This window comes from Thamnophis elegans, chromosome 2, assembly GCF_009769535.1.
Source record: "Thamnophis elegans isolate rThaEle1 chromosome 2, rThaEle1.pri, whole genome shotgun sequence".
Classification (NCBI taxonomy): Eukaryota; Metazoa; Chordata; class Lepidosauria; order Squamata; family Colubridae; genus Thamnophis; species Thamnophis elegans.
Genome location: NC_045542.1, coordinates 74,966,460 through 74,984,837, shown reverse-complemented (window position 1 = coordinate 74,984,837; position 18,378 = coordinate 74,966,460). Strand labels below are relative to the sequence as shown.

General features: G+C 36.1%; 1 protein-coding gene across 2 annotated transcripts in view; it reads right to left on the bottom strand.

Annotated features, from left to right (window-relative positions):
• Positions 1-18,378, bottom strand: part of FBXO38 (F-box protein 38) — a 28,552-nt gene that overhangs the window by 5,827 nt on the left and 4,347 nt on the right. The window contains exons 3-16 of one of the 2 annotated variants that reach the window (XM_032210232.1): positions 17,930-18,063; positions 16,447-16,610; positions 15,498-15,663; positions 14,739-14,876; positions 14,102-14,239; positions 13,543-13,636; positions 13,022-13,152; positions 11,718-11,888; positions 8,837-8,979; positions 7,404-7,623; positions 6,032-6,151; positions 4,523-4,702; positions 1,804-2,502; positions 101-201 (exon numbers count right to left, since the gene is read on the bottom strand). In XM_032210232.1, coding sequence (XP_032066123.1) covers positions 101-201; positions 1,804-2,502; positions 4,523-4,702; positions 6,032-6,151; positions 7,404-7,623; positions 8,837-8,979; positions 11,718-11,888; positions 13,022-13,152; positions 13,543-13,636; positions 14,102-14,239; positions 14,739-14,876; positions 15,498-15,663; positions 16,447-16,610; positions 17,930-18,063 — 2,599 coding nt within the window. The remainder of the gene's footprint in view (positions 1-100; positions 202-1,803; positions 2,503-4,522; positions 4,703-6,031; positions 6,152-7,403; positions 7,624-8,836; positions 8,980-11,717; positions 11,889-13,021; positions 13,153-13,542; positions 13,637-14,101; positions 14,240-14,738; positions 14,877-15,497; positions 15,664-16,446; positions 16,611-17,929; positions 18,064-18,378) is intronic. The other variant, XM_032210233.1, reaches the window with a different exon arrangement.

Sequence of the window (18,378 nt, the reverse complement as noted above, 5' to 3'; positions counted from 1 at the left end):
ATAATATGCAATCAACTTAGCAAGAAAATATATTTAGAAAAGACAAGTTTCAATCAACCTGAATGATTGATTGTCCATAATTCTGACCCAAAGTACTCACCTGGATGTGGTCATCCTCAATCACAGGATCACTGGTGCTTGTGGATTTGTCAGCTGTCCGTTTTCTCTTCACTGAATTCCGAGATTTTGGTTTGGCTGCTTCTGGGAAGGCAAAATAAATTATTGGTTACAATTGTGACACTTAAATACTGACAATAATGATGTATCTTGATGATTTCCTTAAAAATTGCTAGACAGAATTAAGATTCCAAAATCAATTTCAGAATGGTGGCCAGTCAATCTGACAAAATATTAAGAACTAGTTCTTTTGGAAAAAATACATTTTAGCCTACAGTAGTATAGCTTTTATTGTCATTGTACATCATGTATACAATGAAATTGTTCTACCCTGAAATACAAGAAAAAAATGAAGAAACGATAAAATATGTTAAAATGATACCAATAGGCTGAAGTTTTACCAAGTTTCATTTAGTCTGTTGAGGAAAGCAAAAAAGTTCTGCATAGTATTTTCTTTTTATGACTTCGCACAAATGGGATTACATGTGTACTGTACAATTAAATAAAATGACATGATTCTAAGTTTAAGTTACGTAATGCAGACTTCTCAGGATTAAATATTTAAATCTATTCATACATTAGAGAATGTGAAACTGCTATATCAAACCTCAGATTACAGAAGGAATACAGAGTAACTAATAATTAACTGATATTTACTTCATAATAATGATAATTTCTGCCAAAGTGTTGGAAGTACCACTTCCCAAGAGATTTAACTGTTTGTCATGTCACTTTATAAACAAACGTAAATTCTACAAGCCCAGATGTAATATCACAGATACGATTCATAGCAAAAATGCCCTGGAAATGCTGATGAAAATTATGTATATGTGCATATGAATACATATATCTATATACACATACACCAATAATGGCATTTTGCGAACAGCTTTACAGTGAAAGAAACATACATCTGAAGAGAGAAAATTCTCCTCAAAATTGAGCATTAGGATTACATTTCCTTTTGTTTAATTCAGTTCATATTTTGGACCTCTACAACTGAAGCATACATGTTATTTTACTGTCTGTATAACTGCAATGAAGCAACAATGTGAGATGACAATCACTGTGATAGAAATCATTTGAGTTCCACATAAACAATGATGAAGGCATTCAAAATTCCTATTGTCATTTTAATTAAAATACAGTACCATTCATTTGGAAAATAAATAATCACGTAAGAAAGATGAAACATGCAAGAATTACCCTTGGGTATTTATTTCCCTGAGTATATATTTTAAACTGAAGAACTGACTATAGAACATGGTTAACAATATCTCTGTCGTGTGCTGACAGTATTTCTTGGTTCACCTTATTAGGCAGGTGTTTAACATTGCTAAAATTCTTAGGGAATGTACAGTACAGGTTCTGTGGGAGTCATATCAAAGTGGTTAGAGAATATCATTGAAAGAACTATACTGAGAAAACAAGTATAGAACTACAATGCAATACCATAATAGGACTCCTATATGAAATCAACTCAAAAATGTCATTCCAAAGCAGCTTTCGTTCTTCCATTTCTATTCACATGCAGATCTGTTAATACAAGAATTGGGATAATAATTTTAAGAAGGCATTTCTGCTATTATAGTAATATATCACTTTTGTATTCTAGACTCCTTTGGAGCTAGGCTGACAAAGCAAGACACTTTATACAAGACAGTAATTTACATAATGTAATCCTACCTGGCTGAGACACCAACGGCACATGGGAAAGTTTACTTCTGGCTCTTGTTAAAGGCCTACGAGGATAATCTTCATTGTATTCCACTTCAAACGGTGCTTGTTGTACACTACTGCCCTCCTCATTAGCAGTCCCACAGACACCCTCATTAGTCCTCTCATTGCTGGCTTCCCCTGAGGAATCAGAGTTTGCTAATGTTCTCAGAGAAAGTTCTGCTCCTCCCACAGATGGCCCATTTGTACCAGAGGCTCCACTGGTAGATGGACATTCATCATCAGAAGCACCATTAGTTCTCTTTTGCTGGCTCTGAGGCACATAGCAGGAACACCTGGAGCATAAAGAATTATCTTCATCATCCCGTTCACTGGAATCTTCATTCCTACAGAGACACTTTTCAGAATCCTCTGCAGCTACAGAAAGGGATTCAGTAGAGCTATCTACTTTCCTGACATCTTCCAGGCTTTGAGAAGCAGCAGAGGACGAGCTTCCTGGAGGTCCAGTGTCCCCACTACAGCTTGAGTTACAATCTTTGTTTTTATTTTTTTCTGTGGTCACATCACTGGCTGCTTTCATATCTGCTTTAATCTGCTCACTGGTGACTTGACAGCCCTTTTCACAGCTGCTCTCCTCAGAAAGAAAAAGTTTCACCCGACTGGCACTACATCTTTTCCGTAGTGGAGCTTTGCCTTTACCACTCACTGCTGCAATATTGGAAAAGCAGAAGAGCAATATAAAGTAATGCAAAGCTTGCAACACAGACAATTACAGGACACATCAATGTAAATCTTAGGCTGATTAGAGTAGAAAACTCAGGATAAAAAACTATGTAGTGATAGAAATTAGATAGCAGAAAGCAGCAGGGAATAGCAGAGGCTAGCAGAGGTAAGTGGTAGAGTAAGGGTGGTCAAAAAGGGCAGAGATGGGCAGGTGAGAAGAGCTGAAGCACAGGCAGTTTGTCAGGGCAAGAGAGTCATGAGGTCCTTGTGCAACTGCAACTGCCATAGTTATCAAAACATTTTTTTAAAAAGCAAGTAATTTTAGATAATGAGGTTTATTGAAATTAACAAATGAGTTTTGGAATTTAAAGTCCATAAATTATTCTGTTGGAAACACTAAATTTCAGTTAGAGGTGTGAAAAGTAAAGTTGTAATTTTTCTGCTCTCAGAACTTGGTTGTTTTCTTGCAGATGCTTTCTTGCAGATATCAATGTTAGTGATGTTGATGTCAACCTAGTTTGGTAATGAAACATCTGCAAGAAAACAACCAAGCTCTCAGAGCACCAATTAATTATATTAATATAAGTAGAATTCTGCAAGGAATCATATATGTTAGATTATCATTCTGAAACAAATTTGAACAAATTGAGTATTTTACAAATTGCATTAGAACCCAACGGCTTTAGTTCAGATTACTGCAAATGAACCTTATAAATTCTGAAACACACATATTCACTTCACCTCCTTAAAACCCAAGAGGAGAGAGAAAACGGCCACATTAATTCAGTGTCTTCCTATGTATGAATTTAAGAGAACTTATAGCATGATTCCATCCATCAAACTTCAGTTTAACACCCTTGTTTATTTAAAATTCCAAGCTCTAGTTAAACTCAAAATACAATCCATGACTGCATTTAATGCTAAACTCTTTTTAAAACAAACTAGACAATCTATAACTTACTGGATCATCATTTCAGAGACATTTCCTATTTCCAGAGAAATAGAATGGATGTAGGGGGAAAAAGGCCAAAACAAAAACAATTTCCAACTTCTGTTGGCTTGCCCATTGATTTTCCTTGTACGAACTGGCAGGGAGTGTTGGAAAGATGATCATGTAACCACAGCAGTATGGTCACACAGCAATACTGAAGCAGCCACAATTCATGGGTCCTGGATTTTGGACATTTTTAAATCAGACCATTTAAAGTATGTTGATTCAATATAATGCATGATTTGCCCAATTAATGGTTACAACTAATCAAATAGAAGAGTTTCAGTAGTGCATAGACTGTACTTCAATATTAATTCTGTTAAGGTGATCAAAGCTGTATGTATACTATGCTTCTACAAAAAGTGTGAATGTCCTATTAAAATAGGATTTGAAAACCTATATTTATTATTTATTAATCAAAGCTATTTAACTCTCCTTCTCACCAAAAGTGGACTTGGGCAACACACAATTAGATAAAAACCATAAAACCTCAGATATTGGAAGACTGCTATCATGTCTCCTCTAATGCTGCTCTTCATTAGACTAGACATAACCAGTTCCTACAACCGTACATTGTATGTTTTAGCCTGCTCTAATCATCTTTATTGTTCTTCTCTGTACTCCTCCTAAAATCTCAACATCTTTTCTGTATCATGGTGACCAAAACTGGATGCAATATTCCAAGCATGGTCTTGCCAGTGCAGTATAAAGCAGTACTAACACTTCAAATGATCTTATCCCTCTGTTGATGAAGACTAGGACTGCACTAGCTTTATTTAGCAACTGCAGCACATTGCTGGCTCATACTTAAGTGATTGTCCACCAAGATTCCGAGATACCTCCCACGTTATTGTTTGAGTCAGGTGCTACCTATTCTATACTGGTGCATTTGGTTTTCCAAATGTTTTGGTATTTCAAAATTGCTCTTCTCAACACAATTTGAAGTGCTATGCAGACCCATTTTGTAACAGAAAAACCATTTTACTAAATACCCATGGAAATTAAAACTCTCACCTAAGGGCTCCTGGATTTCCACTGGATCTCTAACTCTTTCCTCTCCATCTGAGTAACTTTGTGCAATGCTTTTTGTGATACAGGATCTTGAGCTTGCCATGTTTTCATCTTCCTCTTCACTGTCTGAATCATGGACTGTAATTGGTGCTAGGTTTACACTAGGCTGAAGACCACTAGGTCCTGAAAAAGACGAGACCATCAACATTCAATTATTCATGTTCCTTAAGTCATGACTCACCTTGATTGAGCATGTCTCACCTTGATTCAAACATATATCTAAACTAGCTGAGATTTGTATTAAGGTTTGGAATACCTACCCAAAGGGGTTTCCGCAGTCCATATATCTCTGTTTTTCTCTTCTTCGAGTTCCCTTCAAACACCACAGAGAGGAATAAAAATAAGTGTGTACTCTGTTTTGTATCAGGCCGGAATGCTTTATAATCCTCCTTTAGACATTCACCTGAACATACTGAAGTCTTAAGGAAAAGCAGATTCACCACTGCTTCCAAACGTTCAGGTGGGAAGTCTGAAGGGAGCTATGTGTACATTCACATGAATGCAAACACAATTATTGGTGTGACTGTGTTTCTTGCTTTTTCCAGGCCCTGATGATATTCAGAGCTGCATATGCAAAGGTAGTAATCCTTCAGACCTGCCAAGTGGGATGGGAGGGTCACATTGCATATATGACTCCAATCTCTATCTAGTCTGAGTACTTCACATGAGTAGGCAAATTAGGTTTTGTTTTTGATGTTCTCCAAATCTTCTACTAGTCCCTTCCTGCCACAATCAATTAGTACCATACAATGCAAATAGATTAATCTAGCTGTATATTTGTAAAATGATACAAATGTATTCTGTTGCATAAATATAGCAAAAAAGAGAACAAAATGAAAACTATCAGATGTCGCAATGACAACCAGTGGTTACTAAGAGCCTTCTTGTTGGTTGGAAGTAATGTTTTCTTGGCCAGGAAGGAAAGAAAAGAGATGCATAATCGTATCTCAACTGAATAGCAGAGTAGCAAGTAAAGTGTTTTGGTCGTCAGAACAAGGTTAATGTGGTATACCATGCACATTGCTAGAACTATTAACATTATATATGTATAATGCAATATAATATAAATAAATAAACAAACTTATATTTTAGCAATGAATCTAAACCTCCACATCAGCAATATGGGAAAATCTATGCAGTTATTAGAAGTTGAAAATGACTTGAAGTCACTTAATCAATTCAATGAATCAATAGTCTATTCTCAAAGCAATGTAACAATTGCTGTACAGAAAAGTTTTGTATAGAAAACAAAATTTTCAAACAGAAAATTGATTTAATATTTGAAATCAACTAATGTCAATATCACATGTTTAACTTCAAACTATGCCACTTTAAACTGTACAATTTATTCTAATAGTAATACTATCTTGGTGAACCTTAACAGCAATAAACAAATTTGCATGCAGCCTGTGAAAGAGGTAAATAAGAAAAGGATGTTGACATGAAAATTACCTGCTTGCTCTTCATCAATTTCCATAGGAAGAAGTGCTTGATTAGTTGCAATCGCTTCACTGTGGCTCTCTACCAAAGCCACTCCATCTTCCTGTGCCACCTCCTCTATCTCATTCAGTGCTGTAAAAACAAATAAGAATGATTCAGATAAAAACAAGAACATCTCTATGGTAGATGTTGGTAGATGTTCATGTATAGCTGTTTATGTAGGAAATCTTTCAAGTGGAACAGCATCACTCTTAAGTCTGGAAATAAATAATGGACCATTTTTAAATTTTGATGGAGGCTTTCCATGTTGTACTGTATAACGTAATCTGAGAGAGAAAATGTAGTTTCCAAACTAAAAGATAAGAATGCTTACAATAAAAAGATTTTAATTCTACAAACTCTACAGTAACTCTAATGTACAGAATTGCAATATATTTTTCCATCTTTGTTCTAGTTTCTTTAAATTAGTTTCTATCTGTTCATTGGCACTCTTTAACATACTAATTCAAAACAGGAGTTTGGAAAATGCTTCCCCAACCCCCTATTTTTCTCTTTGTTCCTATCTTTAATCACTTTATAAATGTAATAATATGAAAACGACTGAAAGTTTGGTACAGTGGTTAAAGCACTATAAATCAGGAAATCAGGAAACTGTGATCAATTGTGATCTCTGGCCAGTCACTTTCTCATTAAAAAAAGGTAATGGCAAATCACTTTTGAAAATCTTGCCAAGAAAACTTAGCAGGTTAACACTGCCTTGAAGGAGCATGTGCACACCACACACAAATATTGAAAGATTCTGCAAAGCTAACATTTCAGCAGCAGTTGCCAACTAAATGCATGTTATGTAAATGGTGGCTTATTATAGCTCAATAAGCACACTTGTATAGCAAAAGAGAAATAAATTGTGTATAGGACACTTTGGATTTTACATACACAACACATACAAGGATGAACATAGATTCATTGTACAGGTTTAAGTATAGCACGAAAGCCAGTTTGGTGCAGTGGTTAAGGCATCAGGCTAGAAACTGGGAGACGTGAATTCTAGTCCTGCTGAAGAATAAAACCAGCTGGGTAACCTTGGGCTAGTCATTTTCTCTGGACCTAGGAAAAAGGCAATGGCATAACTTAACAAACTGTAAGGACTTGTTCAGGCAGTTGCTGAAAATTGGGCATGACTGAATGGAGAAAAAAAGCAGAGCATAAAGAATTAGTTTAGTGATTGGAATTAAGTTAGAAGTGAAGAAAAAAATAAGTTGTGAAACTTTCTTGGAAGGAGAGGACAATATTTTTCTTCTTCTCCTTGTTCGTGGCCTATATACCATATACAGACAAACAATCATATTATTAAAAAATATTAGAAATTATTAATAAAACTTACCATCTGCTGCATTCTGCTGTTCCTCCATCTGTTCCTCCTGTCGCAATTCATTCTCTTCATTTTGATCATTTGGTTGCTGGTGGTTATTATGGTGAATATTGGCATTATTGTTCTGGTGATTATTATTGTTATCATTTTCATTGTTGGAGTTCTGGTTGCTCACCAAAGCAGAGGAAACTCCAATTCCTGTACCTGCACTCAGACCTACACGAGCACAACCCTGAAATACATTAAAGGGTTACTGACCGACAACTCACAAAAGTTACAGTATTAATCAAAGGTCACAAAATTACAGAAAACTGTGACATTTGAATGCAAAGTGACTGTTTCTGACTCTTCAATGCTCTTCTCTAGAGAAGACCGAATACTTCTGAAATGGCAGTAAACTCTTCTTGATGATAGGCTGTATAAACACTGATGCTTTTCGCTGTGTTGACACTGTTCTTTTATCTTTGTATATTATCTTAATATGAGGATAAATAATACTTTTTAGCATTAAGGAAGTACCAAAGCAGTTTCTTTGAAGCTTCATTGCTGACTTACTTTGAAAAAAAAGAGGCTTTTTTGCAGAGTTACTTCACGCTGGATAGAAAAATTTGACTATTGTAACCTGACCTGGTTTGGTAATGGCTTTGCTGACAATGAAGTTATTTTGTCTAGTATTGGCCCGCTCCTTCCCAACCTGAGTTTTGCAGATCTTCAGAAGGTAAGTGAGGGATTCTGAGGGTCGTTGAAGAGGACTATTTGGAATCCGGTGAGTCCAATGCCTTTGGGGAGCTGGCAGTGCAGGATATTTTTTGGGGGGTGGGGTGGGTGGAATTGATGGATGGGTGTGCTGCGGCATCTCCAAAAAATTAAGAATTCTACAGAACCCACCTGGTCATTCTTCATTCTGTGGAATTCTTAACTTTGAAACAGGGTCGTATACAGCTTTTGAGCTTGGGGGGGGGTGTTTGCTGTAACTTTGAACGGTCATTAAATCTGTAGTACCTCAAGGATTACTGTATGTTTATGGTCAGCCTCTAGCTTGATACTTCTATTGTAACTTGCAATACTGAGCTACTTTTCAACACATGTCTTATCATTATGCAGAATTAATCTGACTTGAGATGTGGAGTGCACATAAGTTCTGTTCCCAGATTCCGACCATCATTGCTGCTTTGAACATTTTCTTTCAAATTACCACACTTCTATTGCATGAAAAACTACTAAAAATAGGATGCAGGAAAACACAGGAAAATTATGATGAAGCTTATGGAAGGCTCATGTTTTCAACTCAGGCTCACCCTTTGTATAAGCAGGTGATTGCCTGCATAGGATTTTAATTCTATACCTTAACCAAATGAAATGTTATCTATTTAAAAGCATTCAGTAGAAGCTTAATATGGTGGGCTTGGTGCACACTTCAACCCTTACAATTTTTTTACGCTCACCTTGGGTGGTTCCCGAAACATCTGGTCCAGAGAGATAAACTCCAGGCTTGGTAGTAATTCAATAAACTGACTAAAAGAGTCTAGTTTTATTGCATGGCATCTCACCAGTGTGAGATCAAAAAGCCGAGTCCATCTTGAATGATCTACAGAAAAAACAAATGGGCTTATCACAATCTCTTTTGCTAAATGCCCTTTCCAAGTTTCAATAAATACTGTATTTTTCAGAGTATAAGACGCATCAAGGTTTTGAAGAGGCAAATTAAAAAAAAAAAAATAAGTAGGTAGACATAGGGATAGAGGGGGGAGAAAGAGAGAGAAATATAGTAGGTAGGTAGGGGGAAGGAGGGAGGGAGGGAGGGAGAGAGAGAGAGAGTAGAAAGGTAGGTAGGTAGAGGAATAGAGAGAAATACAGTAGGTAGGTAAGGAGACAGAGGGAGGGTAGGTAGATGTTTCCAGGAGTATTTATCGATGTGCTGGAGATGGAAATCGCTGACAATCTACAGCGCCAAAGACTTTGTTTCTGGTGGCCTAGCACTTGATCAATGAAATGCTCATCAATCAGTTAAAGAACTTTCCAAAAGGGGGGGGGGGAGACGTTTTTGCACTCTGCAAACCTACCAAAAATGCTTTGGCAAAAATGGGCCCGTTTTTTTTCCTTCAAAAAAGGGCATGGATAGCCTTGGGGGGGGGGGCTTGCAGAGTGTTCCGGGGGGGGGGGGGAAAGCAAGCAAAAACGGCCCATTGTTTACGAAAACAGGCCCTTTTTTGTCAAAAAAAAATTGCATGCAAAGCCTTATGGAAGCTTATAGAGTGCTGCTGGGGCCTGGAAGGGGGGGGGGGACAAAAAACAACTAGTTTATGTTCATTTCTGCCCTCCTCAGCCCCCAGGAGCTCTCTGAAAGCCTCCATAAGGGTATGCACGGCCATTTCGGTGAAGGAGGGCGGGGCTTCAGGAGGCAACAAATGCTGTATTCGGTATATAAGATGCACCCAGATTTTCAGCCTCGTTTGAAGAAAAAAGGTGTGTCTTATACTCTGAAAAATATGGTAATTACCATATTTTTCAGAGTATAAGACGAATATAGACGCACCAAGGTTTTGAAGGGGCAAATTTTTTAAAAAAGTTTTTGCACTCTGCAAACCTCCCCAAAACAGTCTGTTTGTTGCCAAAACGAGCCCATTTTTCTTTTTTTTAAAGGGGCATGAATAGCCCTTCGAGGGCTTGCAGAGTATTCCGGGGGGGGGGGGGCAAAAACGAGCAAAAAACAGTCCTGTTTTTTGAAAAAAAAAAAAAAGAGCATCAGGAAGATTGTAGAGTGTTCCTGGGGGCTGGGGGGCAAATTGAGCAAAAAAACCAGCCCATTTTTTGCTCATTCTTCCCTCCCCAGCCCCAGGAGCTCTCTGAAAGCCTCCTGCAAGCTCTGAACAGCCATTTTGGTGAAGGGGCGGAGTTTTAGGAGGCAAAAATTCTGTGTTCAGTGTATAAGATGCACCCAGATTTTCAGAAAAAGGTGCGTCTTATACTCCGAAAAATATGGTACACCTCTTCGAACACATCAATTGGGTTTCCTTCTTCACCGCTATCATTACAAAAGAGGGTTCTCAGTTATTCTAATGAATCTATTTTTCTGAAAGCCTCCAATTTCACAGGTGGCTAGTTACATAGAATAGTAAAGATTATTAAGACTAAAAAAAATCCCTCTCAAATGGATATATTCCCTTTGTTACAGTACAGGTGAAACCCGGAAAAATAAAAATCAAGCATCTTGAAAACTAATAGTAATTATTTCAGAAGTTTAGAGTGGGAGCATTGAAAAATGAAGATTTTTTTGTGACTGATCACAATGAGTTTGAAATCTATAGGTTTCAATGAAATAATTCCTCCCATTAGCAGAGCTATCATTTCATGAATAGAAGTTTCCTCTGTTCATGAATTGAGTAGATATTAGTCATTGAAACATGATTGGTTATTCATTTAATGTTCAAACAATGCATTTAACACCCTCCTAGCTTTGTAATCAGGGGTTCATGATGCAGGTAGGTTTATATAGCGTTTCATAAAATGATTTGAAATACTTTATTAAAATATACTTTATATGAGGCTATTCCTGAGTGCTTTGTAAACTACTAGCATTTAAGTTCTAGGGTGCTCAATAACACTAATCTTGGTTTATATATGCACTGAATAGCAATTACATACTAAGCTATACCCAATACATTATTAGTTTATAATCCCCTAAATAATCTAAAACCAAATTATTTGAGGAGCTGCCACTTTCAAAACTTCCACCTAAGCTTACTACTCTTTGTGTTTTATGGAAGATCCCTTTCTTATGATTATAATAGGACTACAGACAGCTGAAAATAATTTTATGTAGAAGTTTGTTTTTTTTAAATGGAACCATTATGAGGACAATGTGTGGAAGTACATCTCTGACATTTAAAAAAATATTTGATTATGTATTTTCCAATATATGTCCAATATAAAATGTTAATGCCCTTGTCCTCATACAAATAATTATTATGGGTATTCATTACAACCACTATGGTTCATTTGCTCTTCCCCTAATAGCTGTGATTTTATGATTTTAATGTTTGACTAATTTATCATATTGCATTGTTCCACTGTTTGTTATTTGCATTGTAAGCCACTTTAGATTTTACAACGGAACAGTAATGCTTTCTTTCAGCACTATACGAATTAAAATAAAATGGTATTCTTAGATCAGTCATATAGGCTGATATGATGAAAATATACATAATCAGACATCAAAAGTGTCATCTGCACAACAAAAACAATCCCTAAAATAATTGATTTATTTAAGGAGAGAATATATGCAATTTATTGAGGGACTTTAGCACATGTTGGTGAGTACAATACCTGTGATCCAGCTACTTGGATTATGTAAATGAGGGCAGTTGTATATGACAAGATATTTAATCGAAGAGAATACTTCATTTACTGCTTTCATTCCTATGTCTGTGATAATGCCTGGATTTTCAACCACATCAGCTAGTCCATATTTCACCAGATCTGCATTGATCATCTTACCTAGATAGAGAGGAAAGGGGGAAAAAAAACTTTTTTCCCCATGACTTTATACAGCAATGCAATTTGTATACTGGCCACAGCTATATTAACTATTCACCTCTTGGTCCTAGAAAACAAGAATAGCAAAACACACACACACAAGACACAGACACACACACGTTACAAACCTAAGGACTGATCTATAAGAGCTAACTTAACAAACTGTGCTAAGGTTAAATTCTACCCAGGCCCTATTTTATTTCTGTTTTAAAAGACATTCAACAACAACCAAGTTGGGCATAATTAATTATTCTATTAATGTTAAAGAATATGACAGACTGGGCTGCAAAGTTGAGATATACAAAATCAGTAAGATGAAACACCAATATCCCATTACAGTTTCTGTGAAAAAATCTTTAGCAAATTTGTTATCTCCTTACTCTGCTGGCAGACACAAAGGAATAAAGCTAGGTATAAAACTCTACCACAGGCCTGCATAATGTATAGTCTGCAAGCCACATATTTTTAAAAAGTAACCAACTGACTCCCACCAAATGTTACTGCCTGTAGGAAGGGTCTATAGCTTCCAGCTAGTTTTCACATTCATCTCCATCTCAAAAGGCACATCAGTACCTCTAGCTTTCATGGACACTGCCAGCTTTGCTGCTGCCATTGTGCTGTTAGCTGTCAAAGAGCTAACTGGCCCGCTAGCTATTCCTTTGTGACCCATGATTATTTTTAAGGCATGAATCTGGTCCTTGGTCCTTTGCAAATTGTGCAGGCCTGCTTTATTATATGCTCTTGCTAAAAAGACCCACAAGTACATACTTTGGTTATTTCCTTTGCACATTCTTGATTAACCATGTCTCATCAGACCAAGGTTTAATTCCCAAGAGAAATTCCCAATGATGGAAAGAGAGTTTTCTGCAGCTAATCTCAAGAAATGCTATCCAGGCCATGTATACATACTATTATAATCAAGATTCCTTCTCTAAATCCCAAGCAAGTTTGATGAGCAACCAAGACTTTAGTGTTGCCTCTAGTTTACACAAGAATGTATCTTAACATTTGTACTCCTTTTAGGCAAATAATAAAATCCAGATCTACCCAACCTGCTGATAGATAATCAACAGAAAGAGTGAAGGGTTTCATACACTGTAACAAAAACTCATCAACATATCCAAGATGTAGTGTTTCAAACTGGGGAAATTCCAATTCGGCCATTTTTAGAGCAGAGAATACTCCATCTTTGGTTAGGGATGGCTGAATTCGTACTTCATGCAACCTGAAATAAATGAAAACCAAAGAAGGAAGTAAATGTTATCATGAGTCCTTTGATATTATTGTTCAAAGCAAAGCAACAACAGAATACTTTTATTACATCAAGATTATTCTGTGGTAACATCTATTATGATATATATTACACAAATTAAATAAATAGAAAACAAGCCATGGCAAAAAAAACCAATACATCACATTTAAGAAAGCAAAACTGCATGAATGGTAATTGGTAAATGGTAATGATAAAGAGAATAGTAATTATGGTAATGATTGAAGTCTGGGAAACAGACTCTTGTCAGTCAACAGGAGTGCTGATTTACCCACCAACTTATCAGGTACTTAAGAGCCAAGGACCTGGCAGTACAAGAAAACAACGGGCCAACAACTTAATCACCTTCGTGCAGCAGTTATGATGAGGTAGCCAAGATCAACTTCCAAAGCATTCTTGCAAGCGCCTAGAACTATAGTGTGCAAATTTCTGAAGCCCCCTGAAAATCCCAAAAATAAAAAAGTATTAATTTCCATTGTGTTTCAGAAGCAATGATCATAGAAGAAATGTTGGAAGCAAAATTGAAAACCCAAACTTTTTATTTCTACTTTAACATGGTATATGACTACTATGACTTAACAGATAATAATCTCAGTATTGGAAAATATGTGGCTTTGGAATATATGAAGCACTTGGAATTATTCCTGAAAAAATAAATTCTACAGTCACAAACACATGTTCACCAGGAAAATATTTTATCCCTTAAGCAGCCCAAAGGGAAGTATTAACTCCTTAAATTATAAATATAAGAATTCTGTATATTTAGATGCACCTAGTATTTTTTAATACTAAAATACTACAAACCCATATCTGAATATACTAGCAATATTAATTTCTATAAAGGAGAAGATGAAGAAATAATGGAAACATAAGAACTGTTCTTAGTTGCAAAGAATTTACATACCAGATCTCCAGCTGTCTTCTACAACATGCTGAATAAGACCTCCAAGAAAAGGAACTCGAACCAATTCTAAATGTTCCAGGTTTCGAGCAGAAGCTAAGCCAGTGACTAGGGGAACATACTTCAATGAGTTTGTGGGTCCTATAAAAGAAACAAAAAATTGTAATTCACATTCAAGGGCAGCTAAATAGAAGCATAGAAATGTTAGCACATATTTTCTTTTAATAACATTTCAAGCATTTTCTTTCATGTGACAAAACTGTTACTTCTCTATAAAGAATGTAAAAGCAGAAAATGCACAGATACAAAGACATTTGACTTTCTACAAAGTCATGATAGATTATTTTTGAGATATACGATATTTTTTTTCGGTTTACCTCCAAATGACGTAACTAAATCTTGCGTCATACAGAAGGCAGCTGACACAACTTATCAGAAAAAAAAATTACTTCAATTTTCAAACTTTGAACAAGGAACAGCAATTTTAACAAGAAGTATTAATCATATTTGGAGCATAGACTGATACTGACATTACATGTTAATAATTAACAATCAATCTCTTTACAAATGCTTGAAATGTTTAGAAAATTGTACCATATTTCAACCTAGCTAATGTTTGAAACAGCAAGACTGCTTTTACCTGCACAATTTCTCATGACAAAAGTGCGTAAGCTGTTGCAAAGGAAATCCTTAAAAGGTTGCGGTTTGGTGAGCCTCACCCATTTCAGGTATAGATGCCTCAGCATTGGAATACAAGGAATGTCAGGGACATTAACTCCTAAAAAAATACAGAGCAGCAAGCTGGGTCAAAACCAGACATTTCAGACAACAGGCAGTTCTCAACTTATGACAACTGGTAACGGAACTTCAGTCACTAAGTGAGTCATTGTATCACCAGATCCAATTTTGTAACTATTTTTACCATGGTCATTAAGGAAATCACATGGTTGTTAAGTGAATCAGACTTCCCCATTTACTTTTCTTGTCAGAAGTAGGCTGAGAAGGTTGCAAATTGCAATCACGTGACTACAACATGCTGCAACCATCATAAAAGTGAACTTGTTGCCAAGTATCTGAATTGTGATCATATCAACGTGAGGGCAATGTGACAGTCATAATTTCAAGGATCGGCTGTAAGTGACTTTTTCCAAGATCATAACTTCGAATTGTTGTTAAATGAGCTATTGTAAACTGTGGATTACCTGTAGTATTAATCCAGTAATACAATGTTGATAGTGAGCATGTATTTACAATGTTGAAAGAATCTATTTGTTTCATCTACTAATATGAATAGCAACGATCCTACTATTGAAAAAAATAATAAATCTATTCACAATATATTCTGATTTCATAGCTCTTCAAAATGCTTAGCTTAATATCAAAAATACATAATTCTTACCTACTAAGTGCAAAGTCTGGATTTTAGCTCCAATTGGTATTTTCAATTTATTTTCAGGTGGAATTGGGAAGGCACCATTACGATTACGAAACTTCCCTAGGATGTGAACCTGGGGCATGTATGTCCAAATGGCTTCTACTAGTTCCAAATGGGAAGTCTCAACACCCTAGGTTATGGGAAAAAAATCCAGAATAAACAGCCAAGCATCATTATAGCAAAACAGTATTTATTTTATATATATATTATTACCCGAATATTGCCAAATTATGAATAATTCTGTATTAGTATTCATTAAGCCAACTTCACCAATAATTATTAGTTGTACTTTAGATGCATACAATATATGCATAAAAAATAGCAGATCTAAATCTCCTTGCTAAAATTTATAGCCCGCCTTTCTAAGAATTCACAGCATAGTAACCAATAAAATTATCGTTTATGTATCCATAAAACAATTCTTCAGACTGCTATATAAAACTATATTCTCCAGGACTATTTTGATAAACCACACATTGATACATCATAGCTAATTATATTAAACTTGTTAATTTTTGCAACTCCATTGCCAAATTATTTTTCCTCACTCTGCAACTAAACTATACACAAAACAAGCATAATCAGTGCGTATATCATGTGATTTTATGTAATAAACTGTTCTTTGTATGCTATGTTTCATTCATAGATTGCTGACTTCTTATAGTAACAGATTGTGTTTTAAGGGCCAACTTCCAGCTTTAATTGAAACAGAAACTCCATGTGAGTTTTTTTATTAAAGTTGCTTCAGATGCAATAATGAAATCCAGATTCAAAGGCATAAATTGTATCTATAAAATACAAAGCCACCTGTCCTTCCAAATTGTCTCCAATATCTTCTACATTTGTCCCCTTAATTCTTATCCAGAATGACAGCTGTCAAATGAAATTACATATTTATGTTTTGAACACATACCAAGAGATTTGGGCAAGCCTGCAAAGCTTCTAGTACCCCAGGAATGCTGAAGGCTTCATAACCCCGAACCCTACGTCTGTCAAGGTGCCTAGGATGAAGGCCATATAGCTGCTCAATGTCTGGCATTTTCTTCAGCAAGGTTAGGAAGCTGGAATCTGTGAATCCTACACAAACAATCCGTATTTCATTTTTTAAATTAAAAACTGTTATGTAGATGTACAAGACAAGTAACTATCTTTATTTTATCGTACATACACCACCATTTACATTTTGGCATATTCTTTTGTAATTTTAGAATTCAAAGACAACACTGCAGAAAGATGCTACTACTATTGAGGGAAACTGAACTATATGCAAGAAGAAAACATAACTGAAATAATACAATTTTTCTCCAAAAAGACAACCCACCTTGAAAAGAAGCCCTATCACATTTTTGAGCGCAAGCAATCAAATTAAGCCCCACAATTTGGGAGCTGCCCTACATACCAGGCCTCGCACACCCCGACACCTGCCTCACCTTCTTCTACGGCACATGCATTGCCCTAACCTCCATTTCGATTGATCCGGAGCTCTGTTATCTGTTGCAGATTCCTTCCAACAGGCATCTGAAGGCAAAACAGAGGCCGGGGCGATGTGTGCGAGTGGCGGCAAGCGATCGCAGAAGAAGTTGGCCAGCAGCAGGCTCCTGCTGGGTGGGGCTGTTGGTGCCACCGCTGCGAGGTGAGTCAATAATTAGAACCCTCCAAAAAGGTCTTTTGGGGGGGGGGGTCAAAAGAAAATAAGAAAGACCCAACCTTCTTTTTGGAGAAACGCAGTAGTTTACAAATGGAAGGGTTTAAATATATATTTAATCAAATACATATTTAATTCACCAAAGTATAATTTGGTAAGTGGTATCACACTTCTACATTATAATGGATCAGGATGACTAGTTTTTTCACCATACATCTTGGATTTGTGTGTGTGTGTGTGTGTGTGTGTGTGTGTTGAGATTTAATTTCCACCTGAGTATATTATTCATATACTCCCAATTTTAAATTTTCCTTCAAAAGGAAGAAAAGACAGTTGGCTCATTATTGTACAAGGCTTCTTTATTCCCTACTTTAAAGGGGAGTACTAAACTTGTCCTTTCTGAAACTTCTCCTAAGTTTTGCTGACTTTTTAGAATGCCTGCAAAATATTAGGCAAGTTCAGACACTTTCCACAGAAATATAGAATAAATTCCCAGTGACTCGGGATAAAGATTAATTTAAAGATTAAAGTTTCATTTCATAAGATCCCTATTCCATTACTTCTACATAGCTGACTGCCTAATGAAAAGTTGCTTTCTCTTAAAATACATACATGATACTAAGAGCTTCTGCCATCTCTTTATTATTCAAGGAAGCTTTCCCATACACACATAACATTTGTGGACATTTTTTTAATGCTATATCTAAGCAGAAAATGTAATTAAAATTGTCAGGTTTACAGCACCACTTACCAGTGGGCATGTACTCCCACCAGCGACCTGCGCAGAGATCCACAACTTTTACTACTCTTAGATACAAGATGACAGCTTCCTTTAACTTCCGGGAGAGGCATTCCATGCACATGATATCCTGCAAGGGAAGATACCTTCAGGAAGGAAATAAAATGGGATTAATTCTTAGATGGTTTCTTTTCTCTACTATTATAGTAAAGAACAATTTGTATACTAAAGAACATTAGTATTAACAATTACAGCAAGAAATAAACTCAACAGAATGAAAACAGAACTGTAATAAAACATGTGGTTTATTTATTCTTTTTCAATCAAGTAACAATTGTTTCTTTGGGAGAATCACATCCTAAAATATTAAAAAGACAAAGACATCACATGTGTAAACATTGCCATCCAATCATGGCACCGGGGCTTCAAAATTACCAGGTTGAATTTTTAGAATAGCTGGG